A 23,205-nucleotide genomic window follows, 5' to 3' on the forward strand; every position below is an offset into this window, starting at 1 on the left:
TAAACTGATCGAGGAAACTGTGCTGAGGCACCTGCACTTAACCTTCATGATTATTGACTGCTTTGTCTCTGCTCTCGCTTTGGTTGAAAGCTATTCTAGGAGTAGGTTCCGACTTTCTAAGAAGGACACCAAAAGCAATAGCAGTTGAGAACAGAATAAACAAATGGGACCTCATCAAACTAAGAAGCTTCTGTACAGCAAGGGAAACAATCAACAAAGTAAAAAAGCAACCCACAGAGTGGGAGAAGATCTTTGCACACGATATAGGTGATAGGGGGCTAATTTCCAGGATATACAAAGAACTTCAAAACAACCAAAAAACCAAAACAAACAAGCCACTCAAGAAATGGGCACGGGAAATGGGCAAACATTTCACAAAGGAACAAGTCCAAATGGCAAACAAACATATGAAAAAATGTTCTAGCTCCCTAGCAATAAGAGAAATCCAAATTAAAACATCGATGAGGTACCACCTAACACCAGCAAGATTGGCCCACATAAACAAGAACACCAACGACGCTTGCTGGCGAGGATGCGGGGAAAAGGGAACCCTACTCCACTGCTGGTGGAGCTGCAAATTGGTACAGCCTCTATGGAAATCAGTCTGGAGAACACTCAAACAACTCAAAATCTGCATACCATATGACCCAGCAATAGCACTCCTAGGAATATATCCAAAACACCTGTTTTACGACAAACCAACATGCATCCCTATGTTCATTGCAGCACAATCAGTAATTGCAAAAACATGGAAGCAACCAAAATGCCCATCAGCAGAAGATTGGATAAGAAAGCTTTGGTTCATCTACTCCATGGAATACTACTCAGCTATTAAAAAAAACAAAATGCAGTTCTTTGTGGCTAAATGGGCACAACTGGAAACTATAATGCTAAGGGAAATGAGTGAATCCCAAAAGATTAGATACCACATGTTTGCCTTGATTTAACCTGTAATTTTTGTATGGTTGTTTGTTATTTTTTGAACCTGTCATTGATACTGTCTCAACCCAGATGTTTCGAAGAATGGAACTTGCATTATTTTTAACATATTGTTTACCCAATACTATGTCAATTAATTCCATAATGTTGTATATTGATACTGAGGCCTTGTTGGGCCTTTTAACTGACCGGATCTTTACTCTGTTAGACCTATCTTCAGACCATAGAAGGTCTCCCCAAGAGGCCACTGAACTTATCTGGACAATAAGACGCTGAACTTCATGCTAGGCATGTGTTTGCAAGCAATGAATCTCAACTGAACTTGAACTATGGTTATGCAACAAGGTGGAGGAATCCACCATGGGGGGAGGGGTATGGGAGGGGTGGGGGGAATCCCCAGCGCCTATAAAACTGTACTACATAATACAATGTAAGCAACAATAAAAAAAAAAAAGAAAGCTATTCTAACATTTCATGTAATGTTGACTGATTTCTCTTCATAAGCCAAGGCAAAGGAAACTAAAATATAAGACTACAATTAAATTCATTATTAAGTTCCCATGTTATATGGTTAGAAGATGAGGAATAGATTAGGGAATACTTTTTATTTGATCTTTGAGAAGATTATTTGCTGTGTGTGTTTGATTTGTTAGTAGCTTAGTTTTTATCTCAGTTATTTTTGATAGCATATCGGATAACTCAAGCTGTTCAAAAATCAGCTGCATCCTTTGTCTCAAAAATGTCAATTGATTTAACTAAGTGTCCTTTCCCATTAAATAGGGACCTTGAAGAGACTCAACCTGAAAGAACTGTGTGTAAAGCAGTAGGCTTAACTACATATATTTATCTACTAAATGCTATAGAGTTTGGAGGCAGGGGCAGGCAATGTATACCTCTGAAATACCTCTTATAGAAAAATTATAGCTTGATTTTTAAATAAATGACTAAAAGAAAATGGTCATAGACTGTGCTCCTATATTAAAAAATAACTGCACACATCATCAAAATGATCCAATCTGCTTGTCATTTAAATGTTATTCTAGGCAGATAATGATATGAGATATGTATAGTTAAACCTCATGCTCTGATGTCTCGTGGCACCTAAAGAAAAACAGAGGTCAGGTGAATGGGAACTGAGATGAAACATTGAGTGGAGGCAGTTCTTTATTTCAGTCCTGAAAGTAATGAGCGTTGACATGTATAGCATTTGATGAGTTAGTTAGGTTTATTCTTGTTTATATTTGTTTTGAGTGTCAATTTTCTAATCCACTTACTAGAACTATAAAGTGTTTACATATGTTACATGATCAAATTGATCATAATGATCAACGTTGGGCAATTTTTTATTGAGAAATCACCAGATACTAGTATGATTGCAAGAACTCAGAGGTAAAAATCCATTGCTATGATAGGTGTAGCATTTTGGTGAAAGAACACTGAATGAGCATAATAAAGTGCATTAGATGCTACTGCAGCAAATGACAGAAGTTGCAGCAAAAAGTGAAGCAACTAGTATCAAGGAAAGATTGTGGTTCTATTCAGTGTGGTCAAAGCAGACCTTTTTAAAAGGATTTTAGTCACTAGGCTACAATGCCAGGGCCAGTTCACTCCAATCTTAAGAGTCTGAGGAAAAGGTAAAGAGCCAAGAAATCAAACTTAGAGGAAGAGAGCGTTGGTGCAGTGGAAAAATCAGTCAAAAATACAAGATGTCCTGGGTACCAAGTGTAGCAAGGAAAGAGATCCGTGTCACCAAACCATGTGCAGCTTAAGTAAGAGGAGCACTGTACCTTAGATTGTCTTGAAGTCTATCGTATTGGTCCCTATTTACCTTCTAAGTCATCAAAATCTCAAGTTATATCATAAAGAAATTGGCATCATCTATTTTAGTCTCAACTACATAGAACACCCTCAATTGAAAATAAAGTAGACATTTTTTTATAATTTGTATTCACACTGCTAATACAGCTGTTTTCTGCTTACTCATGGCAGTTAAATAGCCTACAGAGTTCTACTAAAGAAGAAAAGCATGCGAAAACATTCACATCTATTCATGATGTGGGAGAGTCAAGAATAAAATTATAAAGCTGTATTTACTGCATCTAAAGGTCAGCCTTTTTTAAATGATTGTTTCAGAGTTAAAATCCTTATTGCAAAGGCTAAGAGCACTTCTCATTCCTCACCTCAAGAAATTCCAGGCCAATTTAATTGGCAAAGATAGGAAATCAACCTAGATGTTGGCTAAAGAAATGTGGTTTTTATGTGTATATGTGTATGCATACACACACACACACACACATGATTGGATATTACTCAACCATTAAGAATAAAATGCAGACATTTGCAAAAAAATAGATAAAACAGAATGAAATAAGCCAAATACAGAAAGACAAATTCCATGTTTTCTCTAAAGTGTATAGGTTTTCATATTACATATTGCATGTGAAAACTATGTCATTGACACCCTGCTTGACATATGGATGTTTATAAATCTTGTCTTCACTGATATTATATCACTTGTAATCAAATACCCTTGTTTCTGCAATCTATGATCCTTGTCATGAAGCCCTGGTTATATGATAGTAACACCCCTACTTTTAACAAAAAGAGTTGGAAAAGAAAGAAAGACAAAAAAAAAAGAAGAAGAAGCCTAAATGACAATAAGCACTCAAACAGACTTTTCACATGCACGTATATTCTAGGAATGTTTATCTTTTATTTTCACCAATTTTCTGCCTGTTATCGTTACATTCGGTTAAATGTTTATGTGGTTTAATTTCTGATTTCCTTTTGTACCTAATTTTTAACCTACCAGGGCCCGGCACAACAATGTAGTGGATCCTTGCACATGCCAGGATCCCATATGGGCCCCGGTTCTAATCCCAGCAGCTTCACTTCCCATCCAGCTCCCTGCTTGTGGCCTGGGAAAGCAATTGAAGACTATCCAAAACCTTGGGACCCTGCACCCACGTGGGAGACCCAGAAGAGCTCCTGGCTTCAGATCAGTGCAGTACCAGCCATTGTGCTCACTTGGGGAGTGAACCATCGGACGGAAGATCTTTCTCTCTGTCTCTTCTCCTGTCTGTGTATCCGCCTTTCCAATAAAAATAAAATTTTAACCTACCAAATTTCTCATTACTTCTCCAATTTAACATTCTTAGTGAAAATGTATTTGTACTTCTTCCGTATTGATCAATCTCATTGACATCCACCTTGGGTTTTAATATATTTCTCTATCACCACTTCATAAACTCTCACTCCACTTTCTTTGTACACTTAAACATCCATTTATTTTCTTTTGCATTCAAAATTGTTATGAGAAAGAGACAGATCTAGAGAGAGACAGAACTCCCAACTTGTTGTGGTCCAGATTCTTGTAGTCACATGAGAAAGAATTCAAAGAAGACATAGAGAAACGTGACCAAGCAAGCAAGATTCATTTAGAGTGAAAGGACACACATAAAGATTAAAGTACAGGCAAGCTCATAAGATAATCAGCTTCAATCCACAATATTCACAGCCATCCTCTCATATAATCAAGAGGGAGAGTGTGGTGACTGGAGCCAGGCTTAACTGAATATTCAAAAGGGGAAAGAGTTTGGGGCAGAGCTTGAGTTCTGTCCATTTGTTTGTCCTTCTGTGAAAATCTCAGAAGTGTCTCGGCATCAGGTGCATGGAGGGAATAGGAGTACAAGCCATGATTATTAATATTGGGCAGCCACATTAGATATTTTTACCTGGTGCTAGTCCCATGTAGCAAAGATCTTAGAGGTCTGCAGGGAAGTAGATGGGCATTAAATGAGCTGTGTGGGACTCTGCCATGTGGGGAGCTTCAACACAGTACTGACAATACGTGGCTCTTCTCTGTTGGCTTCCTCCCTAGTGACGTAATTAAGAGTAGACTTAGCATTATTATGAAATTGGCCACAATTTTTAAAAGTTTTTTAACTTTATTTTTCTTTTACTTGAAAGAGAGTTTTTCCAGTGGTCTGTTCACTCCCCAAATGCATGCAAAAGATCAAAGCTAGGAGCTCAGAAACCAAGTCAATCTCCATTGTGAATGCCAAAAATCCATCATTGAGCTATCATTGGCTGCCTCCAAGGATGTATATTAGAAGGAAGCAGAAAGGCCAGAAATATTAGGCGATGGGTTGAGTCACACCTGAGATGCCACCAAACCTTCAGGACATCAATTCAAGTCATAGCTGCTCCACTTCCAATCCAGCGCCTGCTAACGCACCTGGGAAGTACATTATTTTCACAGACTTCCTTGTCTCAATGGATGACAATTCCTATCTGCTAGAGCAGAATCTTTCAGAATACTCTAATCATAAATGCTCTCTTTTTTCTTAAACCCCATCTGTTGACTCTAAAACAAGATGAAAGTATATCCACAGTTTGATTATTAAAGCGTCTCTGTGATCTGACAGTATCTGTTCAGTATCCTTGTGGCTAACTCTCTCATCTCTATAAAGCCTTTATTCAATGCTCCTTTCTCATTTATTGGCCCAATTCGAAATCGCAACTTTCCATGCTTTATCAATTTATTTTCCTCCTGTGTCTTTTTCCTTTTCATAGCTAAAATCATAAAATACTCATTCTCAAATACCATCTGTAGAATCATAATTGACCAGGGGTCCCAGTGGTTGAACTCTAAATCCAACCCCGTGTTTGTATCAAAGCCATGTTTCCCAGGGCTGCATCAAATCAATGATTGTGCTTAGACCTGGCCCAGGAATACCAAAGTTGTCATGTGCCTGGAAGGAAGAGGGCTGTTCACAGCTGACTTTGGCTCCAAGACTCTGAAGTGGCCTTGCCAACCTCTCTTAGACTGCACCAGAGTTTGGGATATTTCCATAGGACATTCCCTCCTAATCTCTTTCACTTGTCTCCCAGATTTCCCCAGCTCTAGTCTTGTCTGACTTCTTCCTCATTTTCTCTCTTATAATCATTTCTCCTAATAAAATCCTGCACATTTAACCCATTTCACTATTTGTTTCTCAGAGGACACAAATGGTAATCATCTTCTCACCTACTGTGTCTCACTTATTCTATTTGCTTTTAATTGCCTACAAGCATATAAGTTCCAACAGAGCAGGACTTTACTTCATCCATGAATTCCAAACTCATAGCACATCACTGGTGCTCAATAAATATGTCCTGACTGAACAGAAATACTTCAAAATATTGGCAATTATTAGAGTCAGGTACTTAGGTTAGGAGCAGAAATGCCAGCTAGGGCACCTGCATTCCATGGAAGAGTGTTTCAGATTGATAACCAGCTCTGGCTCCTGACTTTACCTTCATGATGAGAAAGACCCTGGGAGATGGAGGCAAAAAATGGTTCAGGTAATTGGGTCCCTGAAATCCATGTGGAAAACTTTGATTGAGTTACCAGTTGTCAGCTGTAGTCCTGGCCCAGGGCTACTGCAAGCATTTGGGAATAGCCAGCAAATTGGACCTGTCTGTGCTTTTGCACCTTAAAAAAATTATAAATTAAATCTTTAAATAAATATTTAAAACTTACAATATTATTTAAACTGTAGAAATTATTAGTATTATCGGCTGGAAAGATGGGAAAAATACCCTGGTTATCCTAATCAGTTGTCACATCTCAACCCCCTCCTTAAAATCCCAAACCTCTTCTTTTATCTCATCCTCTTCTAAACCACAAAATCCTTGAGTTGTCCTATAATAGAAATGCTATTTGAGAGGCAAATAGGGAAAGATCCAGACTAATAACTGGATGAATGCCCATCTGTGCTGAGCAGCAAATATGCAATTCTGACTGAGATATTTATCACTACCACCTTATTGTCTTTGATTACTGCCAAGATCTGCAGACAAACAGTGTCAAAAGTTTGGCAGATTTGTTTTTTAGATTAAATATCTGTCCAATGGAACTCAAACTTGGCCTGCGTCGAAGTATCATCATCCAATCTCCCTAAACACGTCTTCTTCAGACGAGCAAGGATGAACTGTTCTGAAGCACTTTTTCAGACTCTGGAAACCAGTGATTTCCACCTAGGGATGACTGACTCCGGGTGTGAGTTGTATTCTTGTCCAAATGGCAATATGGAGAGATACTATCATACTAGGGCCCCTAAGTTCTTCCAGAGGAGATTATCTGCTTGAGGGCTTTCCTCTATGCTGCAAAAGTACTAGGAGCATGACGGAAGATGAGACTAGACCTGTGACACCTTCTCGTGGAGACACCTGTGCCTCACCTGGCCTTGTGACCTGAGCAAGCCTTAATGGGTGGCTGTTATCACATCAGACAGCTGAGGTTTCAATCCTGGCTTCACTACTTATTAGCTATGTGGCAAATTACCTCTCTGGGCCGGCTTCCTCATTTTTAAAATAGGGATCATTATGCTTATCTCTCAGCACCTTGTGAGATAAATAGGATGTAGCTCATTTGCCTATAGAGAACACTTAACAAATAGTGGCTATTATTATGACTAGGATCAAAAATGCGAAGGAAATTAAACCATATGTTCAATGTTTGGGTTGTCCCTCTGATCTCATCAGCTGAATGAATGTTATGAAAGGGCTTGATAGTACCCAAACACGTAATAATGAGGTAGATGGTAATTAGGGTTTAGTGCATGAAAATTTAATTAAAGAACTGCTGTGGTAAAGAAAACAAGGTCAATTGTAAAGTGTCCCAGCTCGGCTTGGTCTGAGTTTCACTGGGCTTAACTGCTCCTCTCCAAAGGGGGAGGAAATGCACACCGTGCCAGGCTGCAGGCATTCACAGATTGTCTCAACACTTCCCAAAGCTTGCCCCCTTCTTCTTACGTAACTGGTGAGGCCAAAATGGGCACCTTCCTGAAAGCCAGGAATATCATTTCTGAACAAAGTCCAAGAGAGATCAGCATCCCATAAAAGCCAAGCCAAGCAAGCAGACAGTGAAACTCAGCGTTATGACCGCGCAGAGCATTCCTGTTGGGCCAACCCTTCCAATGATCCCATTAGGAATCAAGGGACTTCTCCCATGATCGGAAGTTTGCAAACTTTGCTTCCAGCTGCTGAAACAAGGTCAAGGAGCAAGGGGAGGGCACCTTCAGGTAAATCTATCCCTAAATGAAATTCTAAAGGAACTATAGAATGTCTGTTATGCAAAGCCAATAAGAGGGAGAAAGGCAAACAAATGACTTGGCATTTCTGCCCCAGTCCAGGTAAGGCTCTCTCTCTGAGCTCCAGAGCCAGAGTGCCAGTGAACTGACTCATATCCACTCACAGACCCCCACACACAGGGTCCGGTAACAGCAGAGGCTGATTCAAACCCCAGCAACGTGGTTGCCCTTGCCCCTCCTGGAAAAGAATGGCTTGGGTAAGGAACAGTTAATAAGAGAATGTGCCTTGCTAACTGTGCACATTATAACAAAGAGCTGGCAGCTCCTGAAGGAAAAGGGCTTGTGCCGCTGCCGTTCAAACTTGTCAGTCAACTCGTGCCAGCAGCCTCAGCGTCTGCCTCCCAGCACACCCTCATTACATGTGTCTGTCTGGCCTGATCTGTGCATCTGCTCAGAGACACTCCTGACAAGTCGGGAATTTCTCCCTTTCTCCACGCGTGAAAAGAGTGGATTTCTCCTCGCCGCTCCTCTGTCACCCCTGCTCCTCTCCCCAAGGAGGCTCTTTGATTTATGGTAGCTTTGGACGTCCTTCAGCGCCTGCCTGTCCTTGACTTTCAGAATGGAAGAAGCTGAGCTGGTGAAGGGACGACTCCAGGCCATCACAGTAAGTCTGCATAGTTAAAACTCATTAAGGTGGTTGCTTAGAGGAACAGCAGACCCGTTGCTGCCTGTCCCGAAGTTGAGCCCCTGGGAGTGGAAAATCAGCACTGTCAGCCTTCACGGTCACGTCTCGGCTTCTCTTAACCCTTGTGACCCTCTGTAACGCTTGGGGTTTGGAATCCAAGTGCACAGCAAATGTACTTGACTTTCACAGACCGTGCCTGCGGTTCCAGAGCAAGCAAAAGCTGTTAAGGTAGTTCAGTTCAGTATCGTTTACCTTTTGTGTACCTTAAATAATGCAGCTTTTCCTTCAGCTTTATTTCACAAACATCGGATTATACCTGTAACAAACAGATCCTCACTCTTGAACTTTGTTTTACACTTTTGAGTGTGTCGAAAACTTAGAATTCTCTAAAGGGGTTTCAGGAAAAATAAAACAAATTACTACTAAGGCGGAAGTATGTTAGTATACTTAAGTTCAGTATTAGACAAGAACAAGGTAAAAGCATATATCAGATTAATTCTCAGTTATCAGTTTCCAGCAAAGTCACAAGCTGAGAGGGACCCTGATACAGGAATGCAGGGCATGCAATGGGCTTGGAAAAGATTTTATTAATATCAGGAAGGAAAATGCTGACTTTTTAAATATTTATCCTGGGAAAGAATCAAAGCAATATAGGAATTGCTTTTCTAAAATAATCCATTTTTGTAACTTTGTAAAATGCTGCATGTGGCATAAACTTGGAACTCTGTGGCAGAATATTTGTCTTCAGCTATAACTTCTGGCACAATTTTTTAAAGAAAAAAAAACTTTGGAAATCCATATTCCAGTTTCTCAGTGCTCTCTGCCACTGAAGCAAGCTGTCAGGAAGAAATTAGTACTTTTTTAAAAACTGAAGCTAAATCGGGCTGAGTGGGAGGATATTTGTCTTTGCTCTTCAGAGTCTCGTAGCGTAGCTAATACTGCTAATGCTAGTGGAGGATTTTTATTAGATGAGTATAATGTCGCAGTTCCATTCAGAGAGAATTCAGTAAGTGGAAAGGTTTCCTTAGCCAATGGTACAGAACCAGAGGGCTGTTGATCAGGGCGGCACTTTCACTGTGAAGTTTTTTAAAATGTTTAACCTCTAATGATTACGTTTTCCTTTTTTACAGAACCTTGGTCTAGATTGTTTGTTTTGTCTTTTTTTGATGTTAAACTCAGCCACCCACCGCTTCAGCTGTCCTGCTTTAACGGACAGGAACCGGGCTCTGCTCTATTGTTATTGGCATGGCTTTTTTCATTACAGCTGTTGTCTAAAGGTTACTTTATTAGACTGTGCCAGGAGTTGTTTCCTTGCACACTCCCCTCTCTCTGGTGTTGCCATCTCCTAATTAACTCATGAAATGTCTCATCCAATGAAACGCACAAACAGAACCTTGCTTCCAATTTTCCTTTTGGGACTGGGGCACACTTAAACCCTTCTTCTCTCCAGAGTGTCTTGTAATTCTTACTGAAACAGCACATGCTCCAGAGACATGGCTGTGCGCAGGTGTGCAGGAAAAGGAGCCATTCTCCCTGTGAGTCCCAAACACAACTTAATATAGAAGAGTTGTAAACTGCCTTCTAAACAATCAAGAGAAGTAGGAGGTTCCTGAGTATACAGCTGGTGCTTTTCCTACTTTTGGGATTATTCCATTAGACTAAAGACACTCCCCCCCATTAAAAAGAATTAAGCAAATCTCCAAAGATCATAAAGTAATGCTAGCCTGAGCGTAATACACTTGCATACAATTGTAGGGGAAAAAATGAAAAAAGTTTATGGGAACAAATTTCCACGAGCCTATACCTCACCAGGCTAAATCCAGTCCCATTTGTCACCACCTAGAGGGAAAATGGAGCAGTGATGTGTCCATGGAAACAACACATCCACCTCCTCCGTGCTGAACACCCTGGGAAACGCCAGCTTTCCCCACCCTTGCCATACCCAGGAAGCTGCCTCAGCCACTCTGTGCCCCTGGGACAGTGAAAACACATCATATCCACAGTCTACAGGGACCACGTCGTTTCTGAAAGTATTTGAAATCTTCAGAATATCTGACTCTACTAAAAATTCAGACAAGCTTCTCATTTTAACTGTCTTCCTCTTGTTTTCCAACCCTGAAGTAATTTTCAGATACTTCAACAATAAAATCAGAAGGCAACTATCTAGCATCCCAAAATACTGCAACTCCTAGACCTCATACCAAAAGGAAAAACTTTCACACTTGAAGACCTATCCGACTTTATATTAAAATGTGTTTGCCCAATTCCTAGTGTAGAATGAAATAATCTTTGCTTTTCATTTATTCCACCTATCTTAAGTGTCTAAAAGTCATTTCCACGGCACCAAATTAAAAACAAAAAAGGACATACCTGTAATTTTACAGAATAAACTCCTATCCTTCTTTTTCTTAAAAAAATATTAAATACATATTAAGTAAATGGAATGTGGCATATAAGCTCTCAAGCTGAAAGTTAACTCACTGTGATCATGCCACTTATTTAAATTGAATTTTAGATTACTCAAAAGTCTGCTCAAAGACTCACAGAGGATAGAGGCAAAATTAGGAGTGTACAGAAAAACATTTTTTCAAAGGCACTATTTTCTTTGTGCATAATAGTTTAGTTTGTGAAACTACTTATTATATGTCCTGCCTTCATGATCTATGCCAATTTTTCATTAGTGAAATCTAAAGCATCACTTCACCACCTAAGTTTGATTTTCAACTATAATTTTTTAAAAAAGGCTGCTACAAACTGGTGAAATATTGTTTTGTCCCTAGGAACCTTGTCTGTACTCTTTTTACATTAATACATATTTTAACAAATAGTTTATTCTTACACAGAAGAACTGATGAAGTAGACTAGTAATTTGGAAATCACTGAGGACATTACTGGAACTAACAATGAGCATGTCTCCAATATTCTCTGGAAGAACAGAAAAGAGGATTGAATGAGTCACTGAACGCTCTCCCTGCAGAGTTCCTCTCTGCATGTCAGTCCAGCTCAATGAAAAATGGGGAAGGCCAGGTGGATCTCCCCAAAAGAGAAAGATCTCCTTAGACTGAGTCATATTGCACACACTCATTCCATCCTCCTCCTCTTCTTATCTCCAGTCCTACAGACACATGGAAAACACCGTTCCTAACATCCAATATGGAAAACTCCTAGATTTTAATGTGTCTGGAGATAAAACGCTCGAAAAAGCAATGCAATGTACAGGGTGAGCTCAGAATAATTCTGAGGACCAGAATTAGTTTGCAAAGCACACAACCCACTGAGATGAGAGGTCAAAAGAAAATGATGTTTTAGTTCCTCAAAGCTTACCTTTAATGCTCAAGAATATGTGTCATCAATTTATTTTGTTTTTCTGTAACTAATAATGGCTTATTAGGCACATGTTATGTGTTCAACCTCAGATTATTTATTTATTTATTTGAAAGTTAATGTTATAGAGAGAGTGAGAGATCTTGTATCCAAAGTCTCACCATCTCTTCAAAATAGTCACAAAAGACAGGCTGAAGCCTAGTTTGGAACTTCATTCAGAGCTCTCACATGGGTGGAAAGACATGAAGCACTTGGACCATCTTCCTCTGCTTTCAGACACGTTAGTGGGGCACTGAATCATCAGCCAGGACTACAGCCAGCACTCCTTATAGAATGCCAGCTTGGAAACCTTCAGTTTAACCTAATATACCTCAAAGTCAGCTCCCTCAAGCCATATGCTTACAGGCAGTGAGGGCAGTTTTATGTAGAGTGGGCAAGCTGGGCTGCAGGGAGAGAGCGACATTTGAATATAGCCATGAAGGAGGTGAGCTTTGTCAAAAGCTCAGCAATAATCACTAGTACAAGCACCTGCCCAGAACTGCCTGCATTGGAAAAGAGCCATTAAAGTCCTGATACTGGAATTTAAGCAACAGAGCCAGCTTTGCCAGCCAAAGCTGCTCATGACGCAAAACGTAATGAGCTCTCACACTTGCCCAGATCCACTCCCCCATTACTTTCCACTCTCAACGAATATTTTATTGACTTGCAACTGTAGGAATTTAGTAGGCAGGAACTTCTTTACATAAAATAGAAGTCTCCTGGAAGAATAAAGCCAATATTAAGGCAAGAACAGAATCACAGAAGAGCTCTAGTTCTTTCTTTAGCACCTGCTTCCAGTCACTGGGCACTCCAATTCCTTTCATTCTTTTTTTTTGTCAGTATCTGGGATTTTGTAACAGTCAACAAGACAGTTAATGACTGAAAAGCGGTGACATCATTTGTGGAGGTTAGTACACAGAAAAATGTGGAGATTCTTGTTCAAACAGTATTCAAAGTTTCAAAAAGCTTACATCAGAGCATGCTGCTAAGTACTGGCCATTCCAGGCATGCTGCCCTGGGAGTCTTCCCAAGTCACACGCCCAGGAAGCCTGACCTGCTGCCATATTCCAGGCAAGCTATATGTGTCTCTCTCTGTTCTTTCTATCTGCACAAGTAAGTGTATGAAAGCAATAACAAGCTAGATAGTGTCTGGACCAAAGGTATACACCTTACAGTGTGCTTGTGTGTGTAGTATTCAGAGTTCTGTGGGTCTCTTACAGTGTTAGTGACTAGACAATGCATCAGGCACCTTTGTTAGTCAGCACACCTTACGGTGAAGTTGTAATTACAACAACAGCTTCCAATTTGTCATGAGTATGAAGACGTTAACATTAGGATAATGCAAGAAGATGAAACAATCACCTCAGTAAAAGCAACCAGTGCCAGGGGAGTCGCCCAGTTAAGGCTCCATGCAATTTTCCACATGCTGCACCAAGATTACTTGTTTTCTTCCAGCAATCAAAAGATTTCTTCAAACAAATGTGCCACGCCACATTTCTTTGCCAAACATAATAACCCACCCATAAAGGAGACCATGTGATGAGGAGTAATAATTTGATAATTCATTAAGGAAGCTGTTTTTGATAACAGGGAAAGGCTTTTCCAGTGTGTTTTAGAGTGATAATGCTACTTTGTTCTGTCCTCTACACCCAAGCATTCCTGTAAGCATTCTGAGCATTGCCTGGTAGTCAAAAGGAACAAACAACTTTAGGAAACTATGATCAAAGCTAATTGGTGTTTAGACAGCTAAGTGTAATTGAGTTCTAAAATACAGTCCCGTCTGTGCTGAAACTGAAGCAAGACATCCAATATCCAATCTCCAGTCTTCAGCTATCTCATTTCTCTGAAAATAAAAGATCTTAGTTTCTTCAAATGGCTGTGATGTCATTTTGATAGGAGACCCCGTGTAAATCGAACTTCCTTGAGAAGTTTCCTCATTTGGAACCTTGCAGGATGCATACCTACCAACACAGCACCATGTTAATTTGACTGTGATATGCACTTAACGGTTCTAACAGAAAACCCTGGGACAGAGGATTCTGTCAGACCATGGACAATGCTGAACCCAGCTGTCCTGGAATTAAACCAGAATTGACTTTTTCCTAAGCACCAATTTTTCAATGTGTAACTGAGATAGTGACTGACACAGAACAAGGCAACACACACAAAACACAGCAGTTCTTCATGATCACGCTGTGCTAACACATCTGGAATATAAACAATTCTGTCACTATCCACAACAGTGCATGTTCTTACAGAGCATTTCAGCTATCACATCCTTTCATCTGCCCAGTCCTGTAAGTGTCCTCAGGAGCAGGTGTTACCATTCCCATTTTACGCGTGGCCAGCAAAAGTTAAGGGATTAGTTAAATGATGGACCCTGAATCCATTTCTCTGCTTTATAAGATTCTCTGATCATAAAATCACACAGAAAAAGATATCCTTCAAACATCCAATAGAAATTTTCAGAACTTTCTCTGATTTTTGTTGCTCATGCTTATGAATGGAGTTGGAAGTAGAACAGAGAGAATTTTAGAGGCTCCTCATCACTTATCCACATTTTCTAACCCAAATCAGGCCTCTACCTACAGCAGCTTCCACCTACCTCTCTAAGAGTAGAATTGGGAGAGAACAAAATTGAGGTAGCTTTTCAGAAACACGTTATTATTTTAGGAAGAATGGGATGAATCAGTCATTTTGCAAAGCAGACAATATCCCAAGCCCTTGACAGTCCACCACACTCCCTAAATCCTATTTCCATTGTGCACACTCTGCCCAGGGCTTCTCCAGGCAATGGCATATATGCCTCTTTCATAGCTCCTCTTTGAATGAATTCAACACTTTATGCCAAGCACCTAATACCCTGATCATCCTAAATGACTGAAGGAAAAATACCTTCAAATTGATATAGAATTGAAAGCACATGACTACCTTTCCTACCAACAGGTTCTGTTTCTGTTTTGTTTTTGTTTTCACTAACGACTTGGCCAAGTTCAGCATCACCTCTTGATGATTCTTTTCTGTTTTGTTTGCTTTGTTACTGTTCATTAGAATGAACACCAAAGAGGAGACAAAGAAGTGAGAGAGTAGAACACAAAGTGGATTTTACTTAGAGATATCTTAGCATTTGTTCCCAGGTTGGGAAGCTACCAAATGAAACGTGGTTTAGAAATGTACGCTTTTCAACTCACCACATAAATTGTGGTGAAAACCATACCCACTCCTATGGGTGACTTGAGAAGTGAAGCATTTCAAAGCAAGGCACAGATATGCTCATGGCAGCAGGTAGATACTCTGTGTTTTCTTATTTTTAAGATTTATTCGCTTTTATTAGAAAGTAAGATCTACAGAGAGAATAAGAGACAAAGAGCCAGCGCCCATATGGGATCATGGTGTGTGCAAGGCGAGGACGTTAGCCGCTAGGCTATTTCACTGAGCCAGAAAATTCAGTGTTTTCTTGGCTTACATTGCTACCCTCTTTACATCATGCTCACCCTGTTTTCACTCAAGCACTTCCAACAGCAGGCTGATCAATATCCTATTCCACTTGGAAGTACTCTGAAGTCTACCTGTAGAAATTAATTACTGCTATTGATCAAGACAGTTTGATAAGAGCAATGAAGAAAATTTGTCTAATAAAATGTTAATATATTTGATACCAAAATCAATAATTAGGGAACTGGGAGGATAACCTGGAACCAGACTTCAGGGCACTTAAGTAGCACAAGGATGGACTTGTAGCTATTGTTGAAGCACTGCTACTGTAACAATATAGAGGAAAGCAGTGGAAGGAGAGGTGAATGGAGGAGGGTGGAAGGGGACATCCCTGAGCCAATGGAACTCTATCATGAACATGTTTTTAAATATTAAATAAATAAATAAAACAAAATTTTAAAGAGGATCATGGATGGCATAGCAGGCTAAACAACATCTCATATGGGTGCTGGTTTCAATCTTGACCCCTCCATTTCCAATCCAGCTTCCTATTAATAGCCTGAGAAAGCAAAAGAGGATGGCCCACGTTCTTGGGCCCCTACATTCACACGGGAGACCTGGGAGAAGCTACTGGCATCTGGCTTCCCTTTGGCCCACCTCCATCTGCTGTGGCCATTTGGGATGTGGACCAGCAGAGAAGAGATTTCTCTGTCTCTCCTCTGTCTGTAACACTGCCATTCTAATAAAAAAAAAAGACAGGTAAATTTTTCTAAAAATTGGGTAAACATTAAAATTACATCCTAAATCAATAAGAAGGAATTCTTTGATAAAAATCTTAGATAAATAATTTAAAGATTAAGTAAAAATCAGCATTGATCATAAATAAAAGTAAATTAAGCTGACTATAAAAGTTATATTTTTAATCTGTATAAAATATAATGAAATGAACTATTACTGAAGCTAGGATCATAAAATGTATTTTAAAAATTGAAGCAATAAAATGATCAGTATTTTTAAAAGAATTTTATTCAAACATAAAATTTAAAGGCAAATAAAAAATACTTGTACAAACCAAAGGTTCTGTGCCTGTTTTAAAGAGCTCTTACACATTGATACGTGAATAAGTTTCACAGAAATTGGATCAACAGACAGGCAATTTTGAAAAAGTTAAAAATTAAGTAAATTATAAATAAAATTTGACCACATTAACTTCATTAAAATATTAATATGATATGGTACTTTGAAATAATTATAAATTCCACCATTTGTGGAACCATAAATTAAAACAATTTCTCATTAAAATATTTTAGCAGGCTATATAAAAATTTATTTAAATATTTATTTATTTACTTACTTATTTATTTGAAAGTTATAGTTACAGGCCTAGCACAGTAGCCTAAAAGCTAAAGTTCTCACCTTAAACATGCCAGGATCCCATATGGATGCCGGTTCTAATCCTGGTGACCCTGCTTCCCATCCATCTCTGCACCCATGTGGGAGACCCAGAAGAGACTCCAGGCTTCTGGCTTCAGATTGGTGCAGCTCCAGCTGTTGCAGCCACTTGGGGAGTGAATCAATGGATGGAAGATCTTCCTCTCTGTCTCTCCTCCACTCTGTATATCTGCCTTTCCAATAAAAACAAAATGCATCTTTTTTTATTAAGAAAGTTATACCTACAAAGAGAGAGGGAAAAGACATGTAGAGAAGGGTCTTTTGTCAGTTGGTTCACTCCCTCAAAGGCCAGGGCAGGGCAGGCTGAATCCCAGAGTCAGAGGATTCATTCAGGTGACCTTCGAGAGTAGCAGGCATCCAAACACATTGGTCATCTTCTGTCGCTTTCTGCAGGAATATTAACAGAGAGCAGGGTTGCAAGTGGAGCAGCTGGGGCACAAAGTGACTCCCATGTAGAACGCCGGCATCCGCAAGCAGCCGCTTCAGGCAGCTTTCGTGGCTACATCACAATATCAGCCCCCGTATTAGAATGGTTTAAATGGGATATCTCTTGACATAAAACTCACTACCAGGAACCCAACTGAGGAAAATAGAGAGAAGTGATCTAAAATTCATCACACGATTACTTAAAAGGGGGTGGGATATTTATTTTTTGGAAAGACAGAGTTAGAGAGAGAGGGATGAAAAAGATCTTCCATCCATCTGTTGGTTCGCTCCTAAAATGGTCACACCGTTGGCCAGGAACTAGGAGCTTCTTCTGGGTCTCCCACATGGGTGCAGGATCCCAAGGACATGGTTCATCCTCTGCTATTTTCTCAGTCCGTAAGCAGGGAGCTGAAGCAAGATGCTGGCACTATATGCTGGCATCAGCCAGAAGAGGCTTACCTGGCCACACCACCACACTGGCCTCCTCACAATTACAATTGTAACATTTTGAATAAAATGCATTATTTTTGTTTTTAATAAAACTTAATTTTATGAGAAATGTTCACAGCATTGTGTTAAGGGAAAAAGAGAACACAGAACGATTTGTACAGAACACTTACACGGGACATGATTTATGAACCTATAATTATGTAGACATGTATACCTGCATTTTGCATGCATTGAGGAAAAACTAGCTTAATGTGAACCAAATTGTTGACAATGATTATTTCTAAAATAGCAGAAGTTTGAGCAATTTTTCTGATTTTCTTTAAAATTTGCTGAATTTTTCAAATATTCTGCAGTTAATGTTTTATAGTTTATACTTATTAGTAATAAAATAAATTCTGACCCCCATGTCATCTTCGAAATCCTGATTTAAAGTTATTTCAATATGCCTGTTTATTTGTTGCATTTAGCTTCAATTTTTACTTATCTTCATAGTAGGCACTGTTTTAAAATGTTAACATTGTCATCTTTTAAATAAAGGCTTCTGCGATTTTTTTGTTTTAGATTTATTTATTTTTATTGGATAGGCAGATTTCTAGAGAGAGAAGGAGAAATAGAAAGAAAGATCTTCTCTCTGCTGATTCACTCTCCAAATGTCCAGGAGCCTCTTCCAGGTCTCCCATGCAGGTTCAGGGACCTAAGGTTTTGGCCCATCCTCCACTGCTTTCCCAGGCCACAAGCAGGAACCAGAAGGGAAGTGGAGTAGCTGGTACACAAACCAGCACCCATATGCAGTCTCAGCACTTGGAAGAGGTGGCTTAACCAATTGAGCCATCATGCCAGGCTCTATTTCTTCTTCTTCTTTTCTTTTTTTTTTTTTTTTAAGATTTATTTTAGGTGCTGGTATGATAGCATTGTAAACTAACCCTCCGCCTCTGGTTTCAGGCATTCCAAATGGACACTAGTTCTAGTCCCCGTTGTTCCACTTCAAATCCAGCTCCTTGCTATGGCATGGGAAAATAGCAGAGGAGGTCCTTGGACCCCTGCACCCACAGGAGAGACCCAGAGAAAATTCCTGGCTCCTGGCTTCAGATTAGCCCAGCTTCAGCTATTACAGCTGTTTGGAGAGTGAGCCCAAAAACTGCTCTCAGTTCTCCTTCTCGCTCTGTAAAATCTGCCTTTCAAATAATAATAATAATAAATCATTTTAAAATATTTATTTTATTAATTTGAAAGCAGTTACAGGACAAGGAGGGAAAGACAGAGATGTTCCATCCACTGATTTATTCCTTCAAGTGGCTTCAGTGGCAGGGGTGGGCCAGTTTGGTGCTAGGAGACAGGAGTTCCCTGGGTCTCCCACATGTGTGCAGGGGCCCAAGCACCAGGGCCATCTTCCTCTGCTTTTCCAGGCATATCAACAGGAGCATGATAGAAATTCCAGCAGGTAGAGACTCAAGTTGACACCTAAATGGGATGCCAGTGTCACAGGCAGTGTTTAACCTAAGACCACCAGTTGCAAATACTTTTTTCTGTTAATGTTTCCACAAACGCCCCACAACATATGTTTAAAAAAAAAAAACTTTGTCCAAAGCCAAGCTATCTTCCCTCCTCTCTTCCTTCACCAAGATAATGACAATACACATGGTCTACTTTATGGAGATTTGAGAAACATTAAAATTGACATATTTATATGTTTAAATAATTTCTGATTCATAAGTTTTCAATTAACATTAGTCATTGTTATGACTGTCATAACCTGAGAACATTTTAACAACAAACCTGAAAACATTTTAACAAGAAAATATGACTTTTTAATCCACCTTTAATTATCTAAAATCTCCTAGACATTCTTTGTCTAAATGTGATTCACTCTGGGCCCGGCGCAGTGGCGCAAGTGGTTAAGTCCTCGCCTTGCACGCCCGGGATCCCATATGGGCGCCGGTTCTAATCCTGGCAGCCCTGCTTCCCTTCCATCTCCCTGCCTGTGGCCCGGGAAAGCAGTCGAGGACGGCCCAAAGCTTTGGGACCCTGCACCCACATGGGAGACCCGGAAGAGGCTCCTGGCTTCGGATCGGCATAGTATCGGCCGTTGCGGCTCACTTGGGGAGTGAATCATTGGACGGAAGATCTTCCTCTCTGTCTCTCCTCTCTGTATATCCGCCTTTCCAATAAAAAAAAATAAAAATAAATCTTTATAAATGTGATTCACTCTACAGTTTGTTAGGGATTCACCAGTGAATTCACCAGCCTTTTAAAAATTAGATCTTTATCTAATTTCAGCCTTCTCACACCTTTTCAATTCATCCAAGATTCCAAGAAAAATAGTTAACAATTCTTTGATATCTCTAATTTTTTTTAACTTCATGAAATGCAAACCATGAGAGGTTAAAGACTAGAATAGCTGTGACTTCTCTGCTACGTCCTGTCAGGCATCAGTTTCCCTGTAGATACATTTGCTTTAACTTTCCACCATTAAGATTGTTCTTCCTAATCAAATGTACAGAACAACAGAGACATGAAAAAGTTCCAGTTATTTCTATGGATTTAATAGGACAATGTGTATCTCCCTAGTAGTCTGACTGCTTTTGCCTTTTCACGTCAACACACACACACACACACACACACACACACACACACACACACACAGCTTCTTCTGGCCTCCTCCTAGGTTTTTTCATGCACTTCACAGTTTCACGTCACCCTGGATGTTTGCCTTATCTACACCATTACAAACAGCTGTCATACATTCAAATAAGCAGTTGCTACTTGTTCTTCTCATACCCTAAGCACTGAATATATCAAGAAAGCTTGTCATAAAATTATAACATAATGGCTCCCAACAGAATGTATCTGGAAACATTCACCTATCAATTCTCTTGTCATTGCTTCCAATTTTTTTCATTTCATTTAGGAAAAACACCACCTCTAGTCTCTTTCTGGTCAGATAGAATCTGGTGTAATAGCAAGATGGCATCTATTTTATGTACTTTTGCCCTTGTGCAAACGCTCAAAATCATGTCTTCCTTTCTTTAAGTGACACAATGAGGCGATTCCAAAAGAGCCCAGTATTGGCCATTACACAGATTTGCTTACCAATCTCAGCTTGGCTGCTGAATTTCTTGGTTAACAAGTCAATCTCGCTCTTGTATGGAAAATGTCTTGCACATGATCACTATCCGCATGTCTTACAAGCTGCGACATCATGATGCGGTTGTTGCTATCATTGACTCTTCATAGGGTTTATGTGAAACAAACACCCTTCCATCGCTCCTTTCTGTCATGTTCCTAATTTGCCACACTGGCGCAAAATAAATTTCCAAGTCAGTTCCCTTCCTTCTTTACCCTTTAAATGTAGATGCTTCCTGAAGGATCCGTCCTTATTACTTTCCTTTCTTTTTCTTTTTTAATTTTTATTGCAAAATCAGATATACATAGAGGAGGAGACACAGAGAAGATTTTCCGTCTGCTGATTCACTCCCCAAGTGGCTGCAATGACCACAGTTGCCCCAATCCGAAGCCAGGAGCCCGGGCCCTCTTCTGGGTCTCCCACATGGGGACAGAGTCCCAAGGCTTTGGGCTGTCCTCAACTGCTTTCCCAGGCCATAGTCAGGGAGATGGATGGAAAGCGGGGCTGCCAGAAATAGAACCGGCATCCAAATGGGATCCTAGCGTGTGCAAAATGAGGACTTCAGCAGCAAAGCTACCATGCAAGGCCCATTCCTTTCCTTTTACAAAAACATCTCCCCCTACTTCATGCTTTCACCTCTCCCTCCGAAAGTCCTGCAGCTTTTCTTTAGCGCCAACATATCTTCTCATGTCTCTCCATCCACCATTCCAAGTGCCTACCAGATAATTACACCAGTCATTCCAAGGCTACTTCAAACGTGAGGTGTATCTGTCATTTCCCCCCAAAACCACCTATCTTCTCCTGAGTTTCCTAGTCCTGAGTCTGCGCCCCGTTCGCTTGTCTGGGCATGAAGGCCCTATATTCCCTTTCCCTTTTCCTCTCTCTCTCATACATGCAGAGGTCATCAGTGTCCAAGTCCTGTCAATGCCAACTGCTTGCTCTCTCACATCCTCACCCTGTGCTGCTTCTAATTTGCTCACGGCCTAACATACAAGTTTCTGAAATACTCTAATTATCCTCTTCATGTTCCTCTTCATTGTCTACTGCACAATGAGTCCAAGAATGGTTTTAATTATATCATTCTTTTCCAAATCCCTTGTCAAGCCATTCAACATTCTCCATTAACAAGCTACCCACATCCTAATATTCTTGGTTTATTCCATGCTATTTGCTGTTTTGTGGCTAGGATCACAAACTTGCCATTCCAAAAAGCACTACAATATTCTACTAATCGGCTTTTGCTCACATCAGTCCTTTGATTGAACATCCTTTCTCTCCACTACCCAGCTGCCAACTAACTACCTGACACACTACACTTGAATACATCTCCAAGCCCCTCCTAACCACACCAACTGAAAGTTCTCCCTTTCACCCTTCGGTCTTCTTAGTACCTTACTCGTACTTTAGTAATTACATGTATCACCTTATTGCTCAGATTATAATCACTTCCACAAATGATTTTCTTTATAAAACTCTAAGTCCCTGAGTATTTACGACATAAAAAAATTTTAACATTTAAAAAATGCTTACTGTTACCTCAAATACAGCATTTATACACAAACAGCTAGATATCAGATAAATTGATAAATAATTCAGATCAATCCTGGGAGCAGGCTCTGCCACAGTGATTTAAGATACCACTTGAGTGCCTGGGTGTAAGTCCCAGCTATTCTAATTCCAGTTTTCTGTAAAATTGCACCCTAGGAAACAGTAAGTGATAGCACATGGGAAACCTGGATTAGTTTCACACTCCTGACTTTCACCCAACCCAACCCCAGCATTTGCAAATACTTGGAGAATGTGGATGAAAACTTGCTTTAAGCCTTCCAAAATTAAATAAAGATGAATTTTAAATAACTAATGCTTTGATAAAAATTCATGTGTCTATGTTATAAAATTGCCTTCCTATCTAGCTACATTGATACAAAAGAGGTATCACATAATCTCTGATTCACAAAACGTCAGTATTCCTTAGCAACCTTGCATCAGCCTAATATTGTCAAAACACTCCAGGTGCCCTGCCTCTACTCATGGTTTCCACTGTTTGATTACTAACCCCTAAGCAAAACCAGCCCAAGATGACAATCAGCAGGAATGAGTAGGTACTTCTGGCTTTGGCAGCCAAGTTCACAATATGTAATGTACTCATTGCCTCATCTCCATAAGCTAGTCATGGAGGGGGTTATACAGTCACAACACTGCAACCAGGGAACAACTGTGTCCTGGTGCAGATGGAAAGCAGGCGCGCATCCTTC

At 40.0% G+C, this 23,205-nt stretch overlaps 1 protein-coding gene across 1 annotated transcript in view; it reads left to right on the top strand.

Annotated features, from left to right (window-relative positions):
* The first annotated feature begins 8,261 nt into the window (after positions 1–8,261).
* Positions 8,262–23,205, top strand: part of PALMD (palmdelphin) — a 48,639-nt gene continuing 33,695 nt past the window's right edge. The window contains exon 1 of the mRNA XM_040998750.1: positions 8,262–8,679. Coding sequence (XP_040854684.1) covers positions 8,635–8,679 — 45 coding nt within the window. The 5' untranslated portion in view covers positions 8,262–8,634. The remainder of the gene's footprint in view (positions 8,680–23,205) is intronic.

The sequence above is a fragment of the Ochotona curzoniae genome, unplaced genomic scaffold (assembly GCF_017591425.1).
Source record: "Ochotona curzoniae isolate NIBS_2020 unplaced genomic scaffold, NIBS_Ocur_1.0 scaffold_1037, whole genome shotgun sequence".
NCBI classification, from domain to species: domain Eukaryota; kingdom Metazoa; phylum Chordata; class Mammalia; order Lagomorpha; family Ochotonidae; genus Ochotona; species Ochotona curzoniae.